The sequence below is a fragment of the Corticium candelabrum genome, assembly GCF_963422355.1.
Source record: "Corticium candelabrum chromosome 3 unlocalized genomic scaffold, ooCorCand1.1 SUPER_3_unloc_1, whole genome shotgun sequence".
NCBI classification, from domain to species: Eukaryota; Metazoa; Porifera; class Homoscleromorpha; order Homosclerophorida; family Plakinidae; genus Corticium; species Corticium candelabrum.
Window position 1 is genome coordinate 1 of NW_026912667.1, and position 20649 is coordinate 20649.

Genomic DNA, 20649 nt, shown 5'->3' on the forward strand with positions numbered 1-20649 from the left:
CATCATTGGCCGGACTGTGAGAAGATGAGCGGTTTTCGCTTTCCACAGGCTCGTACTGGTAAGGCCCTACAATGCCTCCAGAAGCTATAATTTCCTCCTGAAATGTGTTGGAGCTACTGCTATTCAACGACGACCTGCTGTAACTCAAATCTAAGCTGGCAGAGTCGATGCTAGATTGACTTGGACTATGTTCTTCCTCCATCTGGAAAAGCCTTACGCGACTTCCGTTCAACTTGTGATGTCACAACGTACACGCCTCAAACTAATCGGAAGGCGGAAGGCGTGGTCAATGGGTCACCGAAAAAACCTACGTTTTAGCCCTTAGAACATTAGCTAAAAATTCTAAAAAAATTCGTGCATTCATTTGAATGGCAAAGCAACGTTTCTAAGTTATAAAATAGGTAGCGATTTTTGCATGTCACCCTCCCTTTAACTTTGCTTTTATTGATCTAAAGGTAAAAGTTTGGACTACAGCGCCCATTGTTGATTCTGTCTGAATTTTTGATGTACCAACTGTCCTTTTGTGTAACAAATATGAATATCGTTAGAATTTGCAATTCCGCAGGATACGGCATGCTGGTGACCTAAAATCTAGAATTAGATAAAAGTAACAACATGCAGATACGTCAAACATATTAACTAACACGATTGTAAGCGAACACATGACAGATACAATATATTGGATATTAAATCATAAATTGCATTTAAATTTTTTTAGAAAATGAAGCTACTAGTATGTGCAAATTAAAATCAAAGATTTTGATTTTGATTTAGAATTTTTTGCTTAGTAATTAACTATAGATTACCTTTCTAATTAAACAGACACCTACCTATCGCATTTCTATGCATGGTAGATTAAATACACCCAAATGCTGTAATTGTTTACCTTGTTAGTACCAACCACGAAAAGCAGTTGCCATTTAACCTTCGGCATGTTGTAATTGTTTATACATATAAATATAAATATAAATTTTAATTTTGAATTAGCTAAGGATGTTGTAAATATAATGTTTAGAGTTGTCTTACTCCCCACACTATATATATATATATATATATATATATATATATATATATATATATATATATATATATATATATATGCACACACACACACACACACACACACACACACACACACACACACACACACACACACACACACACACACACACACACACACACACACACACACACACACACACACACACACACACACACACACACACACACACACACACACACACACACACATATATATATATATATATATATATATATATATATATATATATATAGATATAGATATAGATATAGATATAGATATAGATATATAAATATATATAGATATATATCTTGTTTATGCCAATGATCTGATGATTACAATAATTTGACCAGAACTGATAGGACAGTACGAATGTAACTAGCTATGGTATCGCCCAATTGGATTGAATCGATAAAAGAGCATGGTACCTAGACTTTACTGTATACAAGTAGTAGCGTAGCAAAGCTTTAGCCTAGCCGGTACCTATTATTTCGAATAGAAGCAAACTAATCTTATATTAGTAAATTACAGTAAAAATAATATCAATAGTAATATCGACATGTACGTACGGGATATTTAAAAGGTGGCGTGCTTTACAGATATCACGCCACGTTCGTGCGACTCGAGCAAAGAGACAGAAGCCTACAGTCTGTGCTGATAAATGTGGCTATTGCGGCGAGATTAAAAAAATCTTATAACAAATTTGTTGTGCCTTGCTAGAGTAAGAAGTTCTCTCTTTGTAAAGTATGGTGAATTGTCGTGTTATGGTTATCAGTCATGCTGTAACTATATTATGTTTAGACTCAGCAATGCTCTACAAACACTTGAACTTTCATCTATTTGTCTTTCGGGTATCTATTGTTGTCGCTTTTTTGGAGTCAGTTGCTAGTGAGCAAACAGTACTTTGTCCAACTGATGATAGCAAAGGTAAATCGTTATGCGCATGCTTGACTGGCATTTGTAAAGTTTTGTAATAAAGTGAGACTGCAGCGTGCATTAATTAGAAAGTTACTAAGATGCTACAACTTAACTGATATTGATCAGCTGGTTTCTGTGTAGTTGTCTTGCCGTACGAGAAAACTATTACGCTATACAGTCTTGCTGGAACAAATATGGAAATCTTAGCACGTAAATTTCCAATAAACGAAAAGTCAAACAAGTTTGTAGATTCTCAGAATTACAGTTGGACCGTCAATGCTTTTGGAACTAACTTTACCTATCAGTGGCAAAAAGCAGTCAAAGCGTCACACGGAAATACATATCCGACAATCTTCAAGGCGTTTTACAAAAAGCTCAAAGTAATTGGTATTAAAAAGGAATACGATGGTGTGCGCCTAAGATATACAGTTGTGCTACCTAATTCTACGAACTTACATTCAAAAACGGCGACTTTACGTGTCGGTGGTAAGCAAAATTATAACAAAGAGCAATAAATAATTCATAAATAATTGATAAATAATTAATTTATACATTGCAATATTTTAATGTTTAGAATATTATAACAACATTAACTCTCATTGTTATGTATATTATCCTAAGTTATCAGAGACGTATCTCAAAGGTTTCCAGAGTGCACAGAAACCGATCTGTTTGGCACCCGGACGTCATGCATGCAAGTTCTTGATACACGTTTGCTACGGATACCATCATTTGAATGTTTCTATAGTCCTGGGCAATGCACCGATTAACCTAAAAGTTTCATCTTAGTAAATAATTGAATACGACCGTCTCAGTGCATGGTTTTATGTTTTACCTTTTATTTTAGATGCAAGTTTTATGGAAATGCAAGCTAAATTATATTGGAAAGTGTTTTCTTTAAAAAAATTAAAATAATTATGAGTGTGTGTGTGTGTGTGTGTGTGTGTGTGTGTGTGTGTGTGTGTGTGTGTGTGTGTGTGTGTGTAGATGTGTGTATGTATGTGTAAGTTTGATAGGCGGCTAGACCGGATCACCTATGGGTCAAAAATTTGGAGTACGGGCGTAAATCGACATGGGTAAAAACATAGATAGAGTGGCGTCAGCTTAAGCTTCGGCTTCAGTCGGGTCCCCTTTTGGGGTGCAACGTAGTACGACACAATGCTGTTCATCGTTCAAGAAGAAAACTGAATACCTCTGATAGACTCAATTTGAAGGAAGTTTAGTTACTTGAACTCAATCTCATAAGGTAGTTTTGTTTTCTCATAACTAAGAGTGCAATGTTCACTTTCATTAGGCATTCTTTGTTCACATGCCATTGTTACGTCACGATGCTATAGCTATCCAGCAGTCCCATCAGACTGCGTTATCTGAGCAAGCTGTAGTTGATTTGCTTATATTAAATATCAAACTACATCCAGAGCAAAAAGATAGGGGTTCCAAAAAGAAATATTGTTTAGTGCGCATCAAGATTAAAAATGTGCTGAGTATATTCCAAAATATCCCAGGAGGACCCGCCTCTCCGCGCACATTGGATAACATCAAACCACGTCCAGAGCAAAGAGGTAGAGGTCCACTTTAGCAATGGTCTGTGCGTATTGGAAACCTGCTGAGTATATTTTGAAATATCCCAAGAGGACCCGCCTCCACTCGCAAGCGAATTTCTCTGCAACGGTACATCGGACCTCCGCAAAAATTAAGCTGAGCACGGACGGTATGCACGGAGCGTGTCGTTTATTACCGGCGACGTCAAAAAGACAAGACATTTTTGAGTTGAATATTTGCGTATTTTTCCGAATACGCTCGCCAAATACCTGCCGCATTCGCTTGTTTCCTGCAACAGCAGCAACGTCTTCTAAGTGATAACATCCAATGGGACTGTTGTAATGGCTCCGAGAAGACTCACTGAAGAAGCATGTGACTGCATTTGCACTGAATCCAACCTACACGTTTGCTGCACCGAGCGCAACACTGGGAGTGTGAAAACATTAAAAACGGAGAGCAAACAGGGCGCTAAATCATTCAAGCTTGCATGTCAAGCTACTGCATGTATCCTATGGGTGAGTAAGAAACTGCACGTGACTTTCCACGGGAAAGTCGCTGCGAATTTCTTGAAATGGAACACTCGATTAAGTTTTTATTTGTCTTCAACGGGATATTGTTATATCCGGATTAATAATCAGTCAGTTTAATGAATTGGACGCCGGTTAATTAACCGGAGGTCCAGATTTTAAACGGGACATCCCGATTCCTAACCAGTTAACCATTTGTACGGTTAAGTAACTAGGTGTTCGGTCTCAGCAATCCGGATAAAGAACTGATTAATACATGACTCTCTTAACCACTTTAGCAATAATTATACACCTTGACGGTAACATTAATTCAGATATAACGACCAACAAAATGTCACCGAACAACCATGCATGCATTATCCATGTCGACAACTGGCGCACAGATACGTGCTTGACACAACTTTTCTGCTCGCGCAACGCAAGTGAAAGAGCTTCTGACACTTTAAACACGGAACAGTTGGACTTGAAAATTCTAATGGTAGACGGCAGATGCAGTGTAAAGCAATTGCAACAAGGGCTGGTCTCACTTTTTGACACTAGCTGCACCTCTTTCTCCAAAAATGAAACGAGAAAATGAGTTATAGTTCCTTTCAAAATATATTGCAATAAGTGCTGCCTCATTTCACTCTGTCTGTGTTGGACATCAGCTGGATCTATTCCAGACGCTAGCTCAACCGCAAATGCCCGAGCGAATAAACCACAGTCACATTACCCCTTCTGTATGTGAACAGAAACTAATTTAACCTTAAGGTTCTGTAAATTGTAGCAAGTTGAGCATGAACATCCTGTGCTATGTCACCCAGAAACAAACTTTTATAAAGGCTTAATTCACCAGCCTCGTCACTTGCTGACGTTACCCAGTGATTTCCACGAGAAGGATGCATTTGAATGGACTTTGTGCGGGATACAAAGAACTGTAACCTATTGAAAAGGGTGTGTTTTGAAAGCCGTTGCATGGAAGGAAAATAACGTGTATCAGCTTTTGCTCAGCGTTAATTATCAAGTCATTCAGGCAAGCAGTGGAAGACTCAAGAATTTTGATTTACCTTTTCCCGATTCCTATAGACGTTCTCGTAGCAGCTGTTGTCCAATGTCGAGGGTCAGAAAAGACTGAATTGCCGGACTTCTTGCTCAAAGTTGCTTCCTAGCTCAAATTAACTTCTGGTTTCCTCTCGCAGCTCGTTTCTTTTTGTGGCTGGCCTTGGTTGTCTGCTGTCTTACTCTTAGCTATAGTCTTCTTGGATTCTTTGCCATCTGTGCTGCCATTCTTGCAGGACTACCCAGCGTGACACCTGCTGCTACACAACCTCTGAGCTTTCCAACAACGACAACGTTCTGTAGTACAGCCTTACTTACAAATGCAACGGGACGTTCCTGTTACATTCCAGACAGGTGACTTGCAGATCGCAAGCTCATTCTCTTTGAGGCGGTAATTCAAGGCCGGCAGATGTTTCCTTTGCCGCCTTATCAACTTATCTTGCCGCGTCAAGCGCCTACACTACTGGGTTCGGCTGAATGTGGACGCGCGAGCAGATCTACTGTGGTGGAATATCTTCCTGGTTCGGTGGAATGGCACGTGCTCTTTACGTACTGTTGTCTCGCAGCCCTCAACGCTGCAAATGAGTTCGGACGCCTTTGGTCTATGGGTTTGTGGAGCTGTATGGCGCGAGCACTGGCTGCAATGGCAATGGTCTATAGCGTGACGTGATTGCAATATCGCAGTAAAGGAGTGCCTGCCGGTTCTTTTCTTTAGCGTCGCTTGGGTTCGTTAATGTCACGGCGAGTGCATTCAGTTTCGGTGCGACAATACCACTGTTGTGTCCGCCTTGCGTAACTACTCATGTCACGACAAGCTGGTCATGCACCTGCTGAGGCTTCTCACGTTTGTGGCAGCCAATTATTCATTCACTTGGCAGGCCATAACTATTCCGGAAAAATATATTTACGTCGCGGATACCCAGTCTCGTAACAACCTACTAACGGCCGCATTTTCACCAACAGCTACATTCAGCCCCGGATCAGTCTCGGTGCAATTCCTAACGCTCCTGAAACCGTCAGACATCGACTGGAGCTCACCCAGCTGGAGGTCGAGGCCATTTGACTCTTTTCGTTCGTTTTAGCTCCGGCGACTCTGAGGTCTTACGCTACCGGTCAATCTCGTTACCGCCGATTTTGCTAAACACTCTCATTTCTTTCACTGCCTACATCCGAACGTACTCTGTGTCTATTCGTCGCGGCTCTCAAGAAACAGCAGCGTACGCACAAGACCATCAAATGCTACTTATCTGCCGTACGTCACCTGCATATTCAATATGGCCACGAAAATCCGTTTGCGTCTCCTCTTCCCCAACGAACATATGTCCTGCGTGAAGTGCGCCGCACACAGGGTAAGGGCCACACCCGTCAACGCCTTCCCATCACACCGATGGAGCTGAGCGCGATCAAGGGCATCTGGTCTCAGCAGCCTCTTAGCTACGATACCGTTATACTCTGGGCAGCCTGCTGCACGGATTATTTCGGTTTTCTGAGGGCGGTCAAATTCACCGTGGCATCATTGTCGGCCTTCGACCCTGCATCTTACCTCACACCTCAGAATATTACGACCGATTCTCACGAGAACCCAACACTAGTGCGTCTGCACCTCAAGCAGTCAAAGACAGACCCCTTCCGCCGCGATGCCGATGTCTGTATTGGACGGATCGCCAATGAAATCTACCCTGTATCATTACTCTTGGCATACATGGCTGTCAGGGGCACTCGCTCGGGACCGCTGTTTATCTTTAGCGACGGCTGTCCTCTATCCCGCGTCAGACTGGTGCAAGAAGTGCAGCGGTCGTTGTCATCAGCAAGGATAGATTGCTCAGGGTTTACTGGCCACAGCTTCCGAATCGGTGCCACCCCTACTGCCAAGGCCCGTGGCGTAGACGACTCTACCACCAAAGAGTTGGGACGGTGGAAGAGTAAGACGTTTAACGCATACATAAAGTTGCCTGTTAGGCATCTTGCACGCTGGTCAAAATAAGTAGCCTCCTAGTTTGTGTCATTACCGCTGTATACTGATAATACATCTAATATAGAGAACACTAGCAGCATGGCGTAATGATGTAGGATCTTTGTGCAGACACCATCCGTGCGCTCGCTAGACACCCATTTTTTCGTGCATGCTTTCTGAGGACTCGCTCGTCTTTGCAAGCTGCTGTCTGTCCCTTGGGTCAGTCACCCAACCGTTCGTGATCCGCAGACTTAGAGTACAGTCTCGAGTCTGGTTTCCGTACCTGGACCGAAGGTTTGCTTGAAGAACAAACCTCGTTTGGGCCGGGACCCAGGCCTAAAATGCCTGTTCCCTGAAAAACCAAACCAGAAGCAAGTGGCGCATGCGCAGAGGCCCGGGGTGTCAACCCACGCGCCACGGCCACACTTTCCGACCAGGCAGATGTGGTGTCGTGCAGGAAAATCTCAGCGAGTGAAGGTAAGGAGTCAACTGATTCTTCCGTCTTAACACTACAGCACTCTGCCCGTACGAAGTAAGGGTCATGTGTGTAGTGTTAAATTAAAAGACCTCAATTTTATCTAAAATTCAATTAATATACTAATTAATGAATTAATAAAACTCAGATTTCTTTGCTAATTTTAATAGATTAAATCATGGTCCAAATTAGGCATGCAAATTGTGAAATACTTTTGTGCAAATAGTTTGATTTTGAACTTCTGCTGCTCTTATGATACCACGGTTTGGCTAGTCGTTAAATCCCTCTGATGACCGTATGAGATACGTCCCTGATTAAAGATATTTTGTCTCACTAGTTATTGGTAATAGAATTTAATTTTTGCACATATACAGGTCTTCCCACAATATCAGAACAATCTACCGTTATTCTGAGTGAATCCAATTCTCGTGTAAAAGCTTGTTTTAATGTTACTGGTAGTCCCAAGCCTTCTCTGAAAATTGATCAACAAGCCAACAAAATAGTCGACAGTTCTGTTGAAATAGCCGACAACTGCGTCTACTTCGTGCCTGAAAACGTCAAAAATGCCGAAACAATTATCGTGGCAGCAGAAAACTGTTTTGGACAATCATATGCTACCATTAATGTTTCAAAATTTCAAAGTTAGTTGAATTTACACTAAAGACTTGATATAAACAAAGAACACATAATTAAAGTATTCGTTTGCACATTGCAGGCACTCTAGATTCTCAAACCATTAAATCACATACTCCACATGTTAGTAATGCCAATGCAAACGGTACCCTCAAACCGTCAGAATCCTCTCCTGTTTCTTCATACTTAATCAGTGCAACAACACAAAGCACTATAGAAGTAAAGAACAAGACTTCATCAGGTAGTCATGTATGATCAAATTTGACCAAATTTCAAACATTTCTTCTTCAGGATTTCCAATTTGGGCATCTGCAATTATTGCCATTTTTAGTATTGCAGCGCTAATACTTGTTGTCTTTCTCATCATACGTTACGTTAGAAGTAAGTTGTAGTATTCTACATGCCCAATAGATCCTTACTCTTTGTCCTCCATTGTTTGATTAGAAAAACGACTATCAAGAGCAGCAAGTCAAGAATCAAAGTATTCGTGAATATTTGTTAAAATAATTATTTAAATTTGACCACTTCTCTAGGGACGATGACTTGATGGATTCAGAACCAACTGTGTATGCAATACCAATGAAGAAGCGAGCGGTGGTATCACCTTTCATTAAAGAGTCTGCAGCTGTAACAGCAGAACAACAGCCTTCAATGATCCTAGCAAACCAGAATGCATTAGACTCTTCATCAACTAACCAAACCGAAACTCTTCTTTACTCGAATTTGTCTCAAGCTGAGACCAACACGGCCTCTCAGGTAATGAACAAGTAAATAATTCTAATGCGTAACAACTAGTCACAATAAAATCGTTCTTGAAGTGAATTCAGATACAAACATTTGAATCTATTGGCAATGAACAGTAGACAAAAATAGCCAAGTCATCTCTACTAGACCTCTGCAGTTTAGCTAATAGAGTGCGTTAACGTACGTATTAAAACCAATAGCAGTGCATGCAACCAAAAATTACATAATTTACGTCAATTAAAATATCCCTATATATCATGTCAAAAACGTGAAGTTCAACAGTACTGTGCGCCAGTTAAGCGTTCACAGCTACCTCTCCATTACGTAACTGTTTGTTGCTATTCAAGCGAATTATCTATCCTATTTCATGTTAGGGCGTCAAGCTTGACGAGTCTGAGTTACTATGCGAGGAAGATGCACAAGCAATGTATGCCACACCAGTAAAGACTACAACGCCAAATTCACAGCCCGAAATCGAGCACGACAATACGTTAACAGTTACGCAGCAATCGAGCCAGGAAGGCTACGACGTGGCAGCTCCTCACATTACTCATTCGAATGCCCGTTCTCCAAATACGAGACACAAAGACAGCGCCGCAATGTCGTCGGTAATTCAAACACACAAACTATACCATGACATGAAAATACATTGCAGTTATTGTTGTGCATTTTAGACTTTGGAGTATGCTGAGTTGCAGTTAGGAAACAACCCGGTGGGCCCTGCAGTTCCATCTGCTGCTACTGTCACGTATGCTAGCATACAAACATAACTATGAAGTTCACTCTTGGCTAAGACGTTTAGCTAACAAGACTTTTGAGTCGGTTCTTTAACGATTATGCAAAAATTTGCGCAATTTTGAAATATAAGTGAAATTTGTTGCCATGGGTTAACTCCAGGGTACTCATTTTCATGATCTTTGCTTGAATTTTCAGACTCCGACTCTAAGAAATTTTGTTTCATATAAGTTTGTAACATAACAACAGACTCTCTTCGCTATGTAAGCCAACGTATACTGTATAGTGAGTGCATGGAGTAAGTTAAGTATGAGTTTCTAATCATCAAATCACCTTCTATTCTAAAACCAGGGGTTAGGTCTAATAAATTTCCAGGGGTTGAGAAGCTGGAGAATGCAGAGCTGTATAGATGAGGCTCTCGGGGGATGACGGGGATAGGGAACCCGAGCTTAGAGCACAACCTCCATTTTGTAAGCAAACAGTATCCTCGTACTACGTGTATGTATACTCTGATGTCTTTCATGCTCCGACCCCAACTTGCGAGTGGATCCGCCACCCCTGTATCTCTACTGCTAGGGAGATCGGTGCCAATCGTCCTGACGTCTTTTCCAGATATAAGAAGACAAACACTTGTCTTCTTATTTATATCAGCGGTCCTGTTGATGGTAACATCGCCAGGAAACATGCTCAGAAATTGACAAAATGCAGCGACTTGCGGGTGGAGGTAAACCGCATGTGGCAGTGTCTGACACCTGTTGTTCTTGTAGTGTTGGGATCGCTGAGCACAGTGGACGCGGGTATTGTACGGTGGCTAGACATTATTTCATGTCATCACAATCTGCAGCACTTCTAGAAAGCAATGCTTCTTAAATCCAGTCGGATCCTACGTTAAATCGTGTCTTCCGTTAAGGCATGCAGCCATAATGATCTAAGCTCTTCTGAGGCAGGTTTTGGTTACGGTGCTTACAAAAGATCTTACAAACAAGACTAATCTGATCGAACACGACAATAATAATAATAATAGGGTGTGGCTTAGTGGTTAGCGACAATGACTACCACTCCATGGTTTGGAAGTTAAAACCCAGTGACAAATTTAAATTATGAAACTTGTCTGTCTTTCTTGTCATGTTTCTCTATTTTTGTCCATGACAGTATGACTCGTTTCAGTCGTTGGGGACTTTGACAATGACGTTCAGAGCTTTCCTGGTGGTCATTGATATCCACTAGGCGTGCTTGTTACGAGTTCGCGGTCACCGTAATGCCTGTAATCTATATCGAATTAGCTAGTCATTGATTGCTGTGTGAACTCCACAGCAACATGTACCCTGCTGGGCTCACCTGCCGGGTTAGTGGGCGCCCAGATGGGGGTAGAGACAGCACTTGAGGAGCAAAACGACACATAATAATAATAATATTTTTTCAATAACAGTGCAGTTGTAACACAAAACAAAAAACTTAACGAAAACAAAGACAGTAACTAAGTAACTACACATCAACCAATGAACAAATATAAAGCAATAAATGGTAGTAAAGAACTTATTCCTTCCTTCAAGTCTCTGTATGACCATGCAAACAACTAAGTTCTTTGCTAATACAGGGTTGCACTTGTTTGCCATCCACGAGCTTCCCCTCACCAAACTATTTGCTGGGTACAGTGCCCTTTTCAAGGACAATGTCTGCTGCTTAATTAGCTTAATTATCTTCTCGGACGCTTCAGTATATAAATCAGCCAGTCTTCTTTGACTAGTATAGAATATCCCACCTTCATAAAATATTTATATACCTTTATTTCTACGGCTCTAAATTAAACAAGATTGCTAGCACTATGTACGCATAGAGTCACATCACAATATGTACGACGGCCACACAAACGCGAAAGAGCGTATCTAACCGTACCGCGAAGCGTACACTTAACACTGTCACGGTCATTTACTCAACACTGAACTGTTTTCTTGCTTTTATGACTAAAAGAGTTTACTGCTTATTATGTCTGTATTTCAGGTAGAGGTTCGTTTCTATCTCCGCCAAATGCCATTTCCATTTTGTCTTTGTATTCATCTTTCGCCAATGGAGGCAATTGTCTAGTGCGAACATCGAGTCGTTGACAGTCCATACCGTAAACCAGACCACCATCTTGCGCTGTTGAAAACCCTGATCCGATAACATGACCGTTGCGTAAAACACCATCCGTCAAGAGATTTCTTGTCCTGCCAGCTTGAATAGACGCCATTGAACTTGTAGCTGTAACCGTGTCAATAGCTCGTTTGATTAGCTGGCCTGTAGCAAACACTCCAGGCTTGCTGTGATCTAGATCATACCTTATGCAACCATGTTTACGTAGCATTATCAGTCCGGCATTGCCTAGCAGACATACACAGGCGATTGCAAAAAGAACCAAGAAAATACCTCCCATATCCAATAGATTAAGTGCTCTATTGTTACCACTGAGACTGCCCTCTTGGCAGTTGATGTGTTGTCTTCCTACCGGAAAGTAACGCTCCTCCAGCTCTTCGAAGTAACCATCGTCCCAAGCTGTTAAAATTCGCGAGTCAAAAAAGTTTATTAGATCTTTGTGAATCTCACTAAGGGCGGTGCTTCGTAAAGCGAATCCGACATGAACGTCTTTCAGCGTGGCTTTTACCGTGGCAAGTTGACATGATGCGTCTTCGCTTTGCAGTACACTCACGACACCCTCGTCGTCGAGGAACGCTGAAATGGTGCCGTTGCGTAGTGCAGCGTCAACTTGAGCTGTGTCTGGAAAACTAATAATATTTGTTTTATTGAATGTAAAGGTAAATCCGGTCTTTCCCGTCAAGTAGCTGCCTAACGCATGTACGGATAGGACGCCAACCTTCTGTTGTTTCAGTTCTGTGAACGTCGTGAATGCCAGATTGTTCGTCTGTAGGATAGAAACCGTGAGATTAGCCGTGAAGCACGACGTAAGAATAAGAACGGCAAAACAAATGACGAGAACAAAAACGCGCCCAGGCAGCGTTATTGCGGCATCGAGATCTTGTGTGTAGCTAAGAGTCGAGAAAGAGTAGAATATGGAATCCCACAACCCGGGGGCCCCCTCCGGGAACTCGTCTCTCTTCCTTTCTAGGAGATACATAACGATGCCGGCTAACACGAAAAAGACAAAAATGCATATCCAAACGACGGTCGAGAAAGGATCAAGAACCCGATCGAATCCTTGAAACGGATCTTTCCCTTGAGTGACGAGAGCTCGAATCGTAAACGTGCCAATATTTTTTGTAAAAGTGACACCAAAATGTGTTAATTTTAGCATATAGAATGGAAGGGGGGCTATTGCCATGTCGTATGTGCTGTTTTGTTGACTGAGTGATGTAAGCATCTTTATCCACGTGCCATTATGCCTCTCCAACTCATAGTTCTCCACGCATCCCTTTATCACATACTTAAACACGTCGACAGCCCAGCCGGAAAACCTCTCGTTTCCTTGTCGGTTCGAGTGATATTGAATGTAGGGACGATACTCGGAAGCGACGAGCACGCGCAGCTTCCGACGACATGCGTCTAGCTTTCCCACAGGGACGCAGTACCCACCGCCATGCCATCGTGGAGTCGGTCCCGTCTCTATGAGCTTTGATAGTTGGTTCCATTGGAAGACTCGAATGAAGTTGAAGTGTGCGTGATTCGAAGAGTTTTTTACTATGTTGAAAACGTCAAACCTATCCGAACATACAACTATTAAAGGACAAATGCGTATATACGGGTATGATGTTGACAAGTCGTATGTATACCTTGGTTCCCGTGTTCCATCATTTTGGAAAGCCACGTGACCAGAAACACCAACAAAGCGCACCGATTTGAGTTGGTATAGTAGCATTTTGCTCTCTAGCAGATAGCTGAAATTAAAAACATCCGGTTTGCTGAAATTTAGAGTAACATTTTGGCGAAGACTGGCGTCGATAGCTAAAGCAACGCTCCACACTGAATCGTACGTATTGGCCATCAGGGGGTTTTTCAGTATAGCTTGACTCACGTTCCACGAGCTCTCATCTGTACACAAAAGATTGTAACAGTATTCGTTTGTGTGTGTGTGTGTGTGTGTGTGTGTGTGTGTGTGTGTGTGTGTGTGTGTGTGTGTGTGTGTGTGTGTGTGTGTGTGTCTGTCTGTGTCTGTGTGTCTGTGTCTGTGTGTGTCTGTGTCTGTGTCTGTGTTTGTGTGTGTGTGTGTGTGTGTGTGTGTGTGTGTGTGTGTGTGTGTGTCTGTGTGTGTGTGCGTGCGTGTGTGTGTGTGTCTGTGTGTGTGTGTCTGTGTGTGTGTGTGTGTGTGTGTGTGTGAGTGTGTGTGTGTGTGTGTGTGTGTGTGTGTGTGTGTGTGTGTGTGGTGCTATAACTCAGTTGGTTAAGAAGTCATCCATAGAGTGTGCATATCCGGGACTCTCTAAGCTTGCAAGTTCAAGTCAGAGTGATGACGAGCTATCGCATAATTATCTTGGAAAATAAACTCACGGACAATGGCCTCTCTTGACTCAGGAGTATAAATGAGTACATGGTCTTTGACTGGGAACATAAGCGGCCATCAGCTGCAATCCAGATAAGACTTTGGGTGCTCCTGCGAGTACCTGACCCGGCTCCAGGAGATTCCTATCCCAGGCTCAAGGTTCTCCTGAGTAGCGCACAAGAGCTCATGGCAGCTGTTGGCTGGAGGAGTAACCATTTAGCAGTAACTGGCAGCAGCTGCTAACGCCTAGGATTTTAGGTGTGTGTGTGTGCGTGTGTGTGCAAGAGTGTGTGCAGAGTGTGTGTGTGTGTGTGTGTGTGTGTGTGTGTGTGTGTGTGTGTGTGTGTGTGTGTGTGTGTGTGTGTGTGTGTGTGTGTGTGTGTGTGTGTGTGTGTGTGTGTGTGTGTGTGTGTGTGTGTGTGTGTGTGTGTGTGTGTGTGTGTGTGTGTGTGTGTGTGTGTGTGTGTGTGTGTGTGTGTGTGTGTGTGTGTGTGTGTGTGTGTGTGTGTGTGTGTGGCTGTGTGTGTGTGGTGTGTGTGTGCATGTTGTTTGTGCATGTGTGTGTGTGTGTGTGTGTGTGTGTGTGTGTGTGTGTGTGTGTGTGTGCGTGCACATGTGCGTGTGCGTGTGTGTGGAGGCGTTGCGAACCTGCAGTCATGTTGACTTGAGTTCCCAGTACACCTTCCATATGAGGTACAGTATCACGGTAAAGCGGTGAGCTCTCAAAGACACTCTGGCTAGGAACTGAGAGACAAATCCACGCGTAGTCTTCCCTCACTATTCCCTGCCTGTTCGCTTCTGAGAATACTGCATGATACACCTCAACACGAGCCTCCAGTGACGTAACAATAATTGTCACTCCGCTGTCTTTTATGCCATCAATTGCCCTCTTTATCGAACTGCTAAACGTAGCATTCTTATCCGAAATTGGAGCAATAATTTCTTCCTTGACAATAGTATAGTTAATCAAGCCGTTAAAATTTTTTAGCTGTAAGACCGCTTCAGTAGCCTCAGAAGTGTTGGAGACCAAAATAGCCAGATCCTTCCACTTGTAACGGTCGAGTATGCTGCCATCAACAAGTTCAAAGCCTCGAAACAGATTGTGATAAAACATGCTGACGAAATGCTCCGTTGATTGAAACAGATAGTCACTCACATTGGCGCGAGACAAAACAGGAGACACCAATGGAATGTCGTTGATTGTAGTAGCGGCTAGCGCTGGAACGTGGCTAGGGTAGAAGGGCGCGATGGCTGCAATCGACGACTTCGGCGAGCCAGTCGTTAGACAAGAAAATAGTGCACCGAATGCCTGCGCCGGAGAATCCACGTTTTCGAGAATGCAAGCAGTCAGAGTAAAGTTACTGTGAAGACGAACGCCAGAGTGTCCGCGACGAGCGTTTACATCTTCTAGTGCTCTCTTCAAAGCCTCCCGTATGTCACTCACTGACGTGGTATTGTCAGCAGATTCAGACGGCAAACCGATGGCGAGCTCGAATACCCTCTCGGCGCTCGCAGTAACGCCAAAAGGCACACTCTGAACGCCAATAACAACCAGAATCAGTATCAATCTCATTCTAGACTTGCTCGGTCACGCCCATTTACGTAACTTAATTCAATGAACTGTGTCTAAAGATTTCTGGCACAACATGGAACTGCAGATCAGCGCGGCTTTGACGATACGCAACACGCTACGGCACCTTCAGCACAAGCGTCTACGATGGCTAACGACGGTCTGCTAATCACATGATATAATTTGCATTGTGCAATTTGCATTTTCGTTTGTTTGTGATCACGCGACTGTCGCTGCAAATTGGTAAACATTGCACCATGCCACGTCTCTCTAGAACTAATGCTGAAATAATTAATAGAATCAATAGTTTATAAGAGTCACTGCACTAACGTACCTTAGTTTGAGTGATTGCGTCAACACTAGAGTATGTTACCTAATTAAGCGATGCAACCCCCTCCCGCTGTAAACGCCCTACGGCTCATTATCCAGTAACGTCTAGTCTCCGATTAGTGTTACTGCTATGTCACACACAAAATCCCTGGTGTAAAAATGAAAGAATACAAAAGGGAAAAGAATACTAAAAACAAATACCTCTTCATAAACTATAGTTTACATACCTGCACACGCTGATGGGGAGTTGTCGTCACACGTCGACTAGTCACGTGAGCTGCGTGTATAATCACATACCGACTTGTTGATGACGACGCCAAACTACCTGCAATATTTGCTAGCTGAAATCTGTCAGGAGTACCTCAAACGTCCACCACAAGCGCCATTGCCGTTAGTTCTCGGCCACCAGCACGTCTATACCGTTGTTTGCATCTGTTTGTAGTGCACGACTCGAGGCAACATGGCGCTGCTGACAAGCCAAGCTGCCTTATCTAGCAGCGTGTGTCTTTCATTATTGACAGTGGTGAGCACTCTCGGAATGGGCAACAGAAAGGTGGACAACTTGGATATTGCCTTCTTGGTGGACAACTCTAGTGAAGTAATTAGCCAGACATGCAATGTGCAGCCGATCACCAACAATAGCCAAGTTAGGATGCTCGTTACCAATCACTTCAACTCCTTTCTTCACAACACGAGCTACAAACTGCGTAATCTCAGCTTGGCGTACTCCTACAATCACTGGAGTGCGGCCACTACAACTCACTTTCTCCTTGAGACTCTGCATCATGTCGTTCTATTCTGGGGGTCGGATTTGAACGCTAGAACAAGCGGAGTTGTCGCCAACATGCATTCGGCTCCCGTCGTTTCACTGCTGCCGGTGCACAGTTGGTTCAGAGAGGGTGCCAAGTTACCCAACGTTGTCGTTCCACGTACAGGGCAGTCGCTCAAGGGCATTGCAGCAAGTGATATGATAAGACCAACGAGTACCCACCGGATCGAAGTTTCTATCATCTTTAAGGAAGAGACAGCTAGTCCAGAGCTAGAGCAGCTATTATTGGCAGTCAAGAGCGATCCAAGAGTTTACGTTGACGAATTCGTACTGTCAGCCCAGACATTACAATCGTCTGATTCTATTTCAAATGATTTAAACCTCTACACTGACAGTATGATTGTAGACAGCGATCTTGATCTGTTCCATTTTGTAATGCTTACTTCGATACAATTCAACTACATAAAAGATAAGACTGTTGTCATATTTCTTCACGAGTTTAATGAAATTCGGACGTGGGAAAGCCTCCGTAATTTGTCTGCTCGAACAGAATACGTGTTTGCCTTCCGACAGAGAACACCTTCTTCATACTCCAATACGTCATCGTTTGAAAACGGGCTAGTACTCGACGCTCTGCAGGCAATAGCCGAAGCTGTTGTCTCTTCCGGTTACGATCCCAATGCCAGATGGATAGAGAATCTCGTCTATTCTTCTATTCAATTTGTACACCAAAAGAATTTGAGTCAGCTCGTTGACGCTATGAAACAACAATGTGTTTACGGATATTCTGGAAACTTTGGGTTTTCATCAGGTGGAGCACTAGACAAATCATGTTTGAATAAACGCTTGGTTGAATTTGATATCATGAAAATAAATACAACAAACTGGAACAATAGTGGACCGTGTCAATACAACTGGTATAAGTATGGAGAATGGACTGGAACAAGAGGCCTTGATATTCCAGATAAGCTATGGGAATTTTCACAAAATCGCCAACAAACAATAAAAGAGATAAATGTTCTAGTAGTTCCATTTGGACCTTTCACTTATCTAAAACCGAATGGTAAGTGGGCAGGCGTCGACATAGACCTCCTCGAAACACTGGTAAAGTATGCTGGCTTAGACATGTCACAAATAAAATATACAAAATGGAATGGAAGCAGAAAAGAAGCAGTTCAAGAACTTTATAGAAACGATCGTTACCATCTCGCTGTTGGTGCCATCATACCTCATGCTTCGACTAAGGGCATCATATACACTCGATCATATTACGATCTTCGCTTGGGAACGGTCATTCTCAAACGTCAGCAAAACACTAATTTGATGTGGAGGTTCATGGAACCGTTCCACTGGAGTGTGTGGCTAGCAACAGTTGCAGTTATTATATTGGGCGGGATCACATCCAAGTGGCTCGATCTTGCTCAGACTTACGGAAATGGTATATGGGTCGTCGTATGCACAATATTCTTTGTTCAGGTTAGCATCCAAACCTATCACTAACTTGTTGCAATGTCCAATTCTATTGTTTCTGTTTGCGTGGCAGGAAAATCAAATCGTTCGGATGCGCAACCCGTTTGGTAGAATTTTCATCATATCTCTGTCGATTTTCGTCCTCATTTTCATATCTTACTACACCGCTAATCTCGTATCATTTCTTTCTCCAAGCGACCGATCTCAGACTGTCTTCGACCCTAAAGTATCAAACGTCATGACGCTTGATAGAGAAAGTTATCACTGGCTGCAGTCGCAGAGATTTTCCAACGTAAGCTATGTGTCAACTGTGGAAGATGGACTGAGAAATCTAAGACAAGGCGAGGTTGATGCGTTAATTGCTGACATTCCACTTCTTCGTCAGATCGTTTTGCAAGCAGGACCTACGTGTGATCTATCATTTTACAATTATAAATTTCCTAAACATCAATATGCTTTTGCCGTCAGAAATGGTGCACCGTTGGATACCGACAGTATCAATGGCGTCATTGCTAACGTCGTACAGCTCAATTTCACTGAAAACTCGTATTACCGTCACCTCGCACAGAACAAAACTGGTCTTTGTTGGGAAGAACTAGCTGCTGAGACATCGGACAATAGTGACAGTATGTCGTCTTCAGAATCGGAAATATCTCTGGGAGCCGAAAGCTTTGCTGGTGTTGCTCTGGTGGTACTCTGTGCAGCTGGTATAAGTTTAGCAATGAAGGGAATGATAATTTTACGACAATACAATAAGAACAGTAAAATAGCTGTTACCACAACTAGAGACTAACATTCTAATGACTGTTAAAATAAAGACATATTACTGTTCAACATCGAGTATTTGTTCATCAACAAAACTAAGTATACATTGTCAGTACTCCACTGGCTCATATGACATGACACTAACTACAGTAATATGACTAGCATCTTCTTACCTTAACTTTGGAATATAAAGCAATACTTAGTCTATGCCTATATACTCTCATGTACTATCTTGGCTTTTGACAAATTTGACAAAATGGCAAATATTTAACAAAAACTTTTTTTAAGAATACAAAGACCAGGATGATAGGCACTGATGAGACTGAGGTGTATGTAAGTGTGACAGCATGCCCACGTGGTTTCATTAATATTGCAGCAGCCATAGAAAAGTGCTAAAACTGTAATTGACTTTAAATTCCATAATTGAACCAACCTTTATAACAAAATGCACACCTTAGATAAATTTATTATACTCAGTATACCGAATTACCCAGCCTAGAAGGCAGGGGCAATTATTAAAGCATTTGGTACAGTACTGTGTCTTTGTACAGTGTGGTTAGGGAATAGGGTAGAAAGCCATGAAATTCCTTGGAGGATTGCAAATTCAAGAAGGCATCACTGATAGACATATTTTTTATTCTGATTTCGTTGCTCCCTCCAAAAATAAATTTTCTGTGACAACTGCTTTGTGTATCAGTTAGAAATGCTGCAAACTTTCATCAGAACTGTAACTACGTATCATTGATGTGTTTTCCTTAGTCTGTGATCCACTAGGGAATTCCATGGCTTCTACCCTATTCCCTAACCACACCGCATGTACAAAGGCACATAGTACCAAATGTTATAATAGGAGCCCCTGTCCTCCTAATACGGTACCAATAACGATACGAAGTTTGTCAGTAGATATAGGCATAATCAAGAAACAAGTCATGATGTCAACTATGTACTTTGAGAGACGTTTAAACAATAGCTCAACTGCAAAGAAATGCCGGTGCAGAGATTGCCAAAATCAATTAAGACATGTGCACGGTATTTCTTACCCACGTGATTCAGACAGCATAGCAGTTCAGAATGGCACACACACACACACACACACACACACACACACACACACACACACACACACACACACACACACACACGCACGCACGCACGCACACACACACACACACACACACACACACACACACACACGCACGCACGCACACACGCACGCACGCACGCACGCACACACACACACACACACACACACACACACACACACACACACACACACACACACACACACACACACACACACACACAAGCACAACAACAACAACAAAAAGATAACAAAAACCATTTGCTTTACAACTAAGATTCTGTCAATCAGCAATGCCCATCCAGCAATATCAAAAGTATAATCACTAACATTTATTAGTTAATTGGGTGTGTAGGATATTTTCTAAAGTATCATTGTGTAGTATACATGTTCTGTCTACACTTAATTAAATATCAAATTAATTAGAGAAAATAAATTTAAAACTGCATGTCCATAGTTAATAATTAGCGTACTTTGTTAGCTGGCTGAAGAAGATTCCCTACAATAGAGAAGACATGTTGTCAAACAAGGTACATTACTCTGCACTGGACCAGACTCGCGTGCTTTCTTCATTCCCGGATGTGG

The 20649-nt window shown here is 42.4% G+C and overlaps 3 protein-coding genes across 5 annotated transcripts; 2 read left to right on the forward strand and 1 right to left on the reverse strand.

The window, feature by feature from the left end:
• Positions 1-1658: 1658 nt before the first annotated feature.
• LOC134197867 (uncharacterized) lies at positions 1659-9814 on the forward strand. Of its 3 annotated transcripts, none has more exons than XM_062667215.1 (10): positions 1659-1786; positions 1844-1969; positions 2102-2446; positions 7871-8137; positions 8212-8370; positions 8421-8510; positions 8574-8610; positions 8663-8885; positions 9248-9481; positions 9548-9814. In XM_062667215.1, exons 2-10 carry the CDS (start codon positions 1852-1854, stop codon positions 9641-9643), a joined length of 1569 nt encoding a protein of 522 aa, XP_062523199.1. In that variant the 5' UTR covers positions 1659-1786; positions 1844-1851; the 3' UTR covers positions 9644-9814. The 3 variants fall into 3 exon arrangements, with proteins under 3 accessions (XP_062523199.1, XP_062523200.1, XP_062523201.1); XM_062667216.1 differs by having other exon boundaries at positions 1670-1763; XM_062667217.1 differs by lacking the exons at positions 1659-1786; positions 2102-2446.
• A 1548-nt stretch (positions 9815-11362) lies between these two features.
• Positions 11363-15791, reverse strand: LOC134197864 (uncharacterized). Its single transcript, XM_062667213.1, has 3 exons — positions 14728-15791; positions 13373-13631; positions 11363-13300 (listed from the first exon to the last, which is right to left on the reverse strand). Exons 1-3 carry the CDS (start codon positions 15650-15652, stop codon positions 11593-11595), a joined length of 2892 nt encoding a protein of 963 aa, XP_062523197.1. The 5' UTR covers positions 15653-15791; the 3' UTR covers positions 11363-11592.
• A 503-nt stretch (positions 15792-16294) lies between these two features.
• LOC134197865 (uncharacterized) lies at positions 16295-19060 on the forward strand. Its single transcript, XM_062667214.1, has 2 exons — positions 16295-18224; positions 18292-19060. Exons 1-2 carry the CDS (start codon positions 16440-16442, stop codon positions 19009-19011), a joined length of 2505 nt encoding a protein of 834 aa, XP_062523198.1. The 5' UTR covers positions 16295-16439; the 3' UTR covers positions 19012-19060.
• The last annotated feature ends 1589 nt before the right edge of the window (positions 19061-20649 follow it).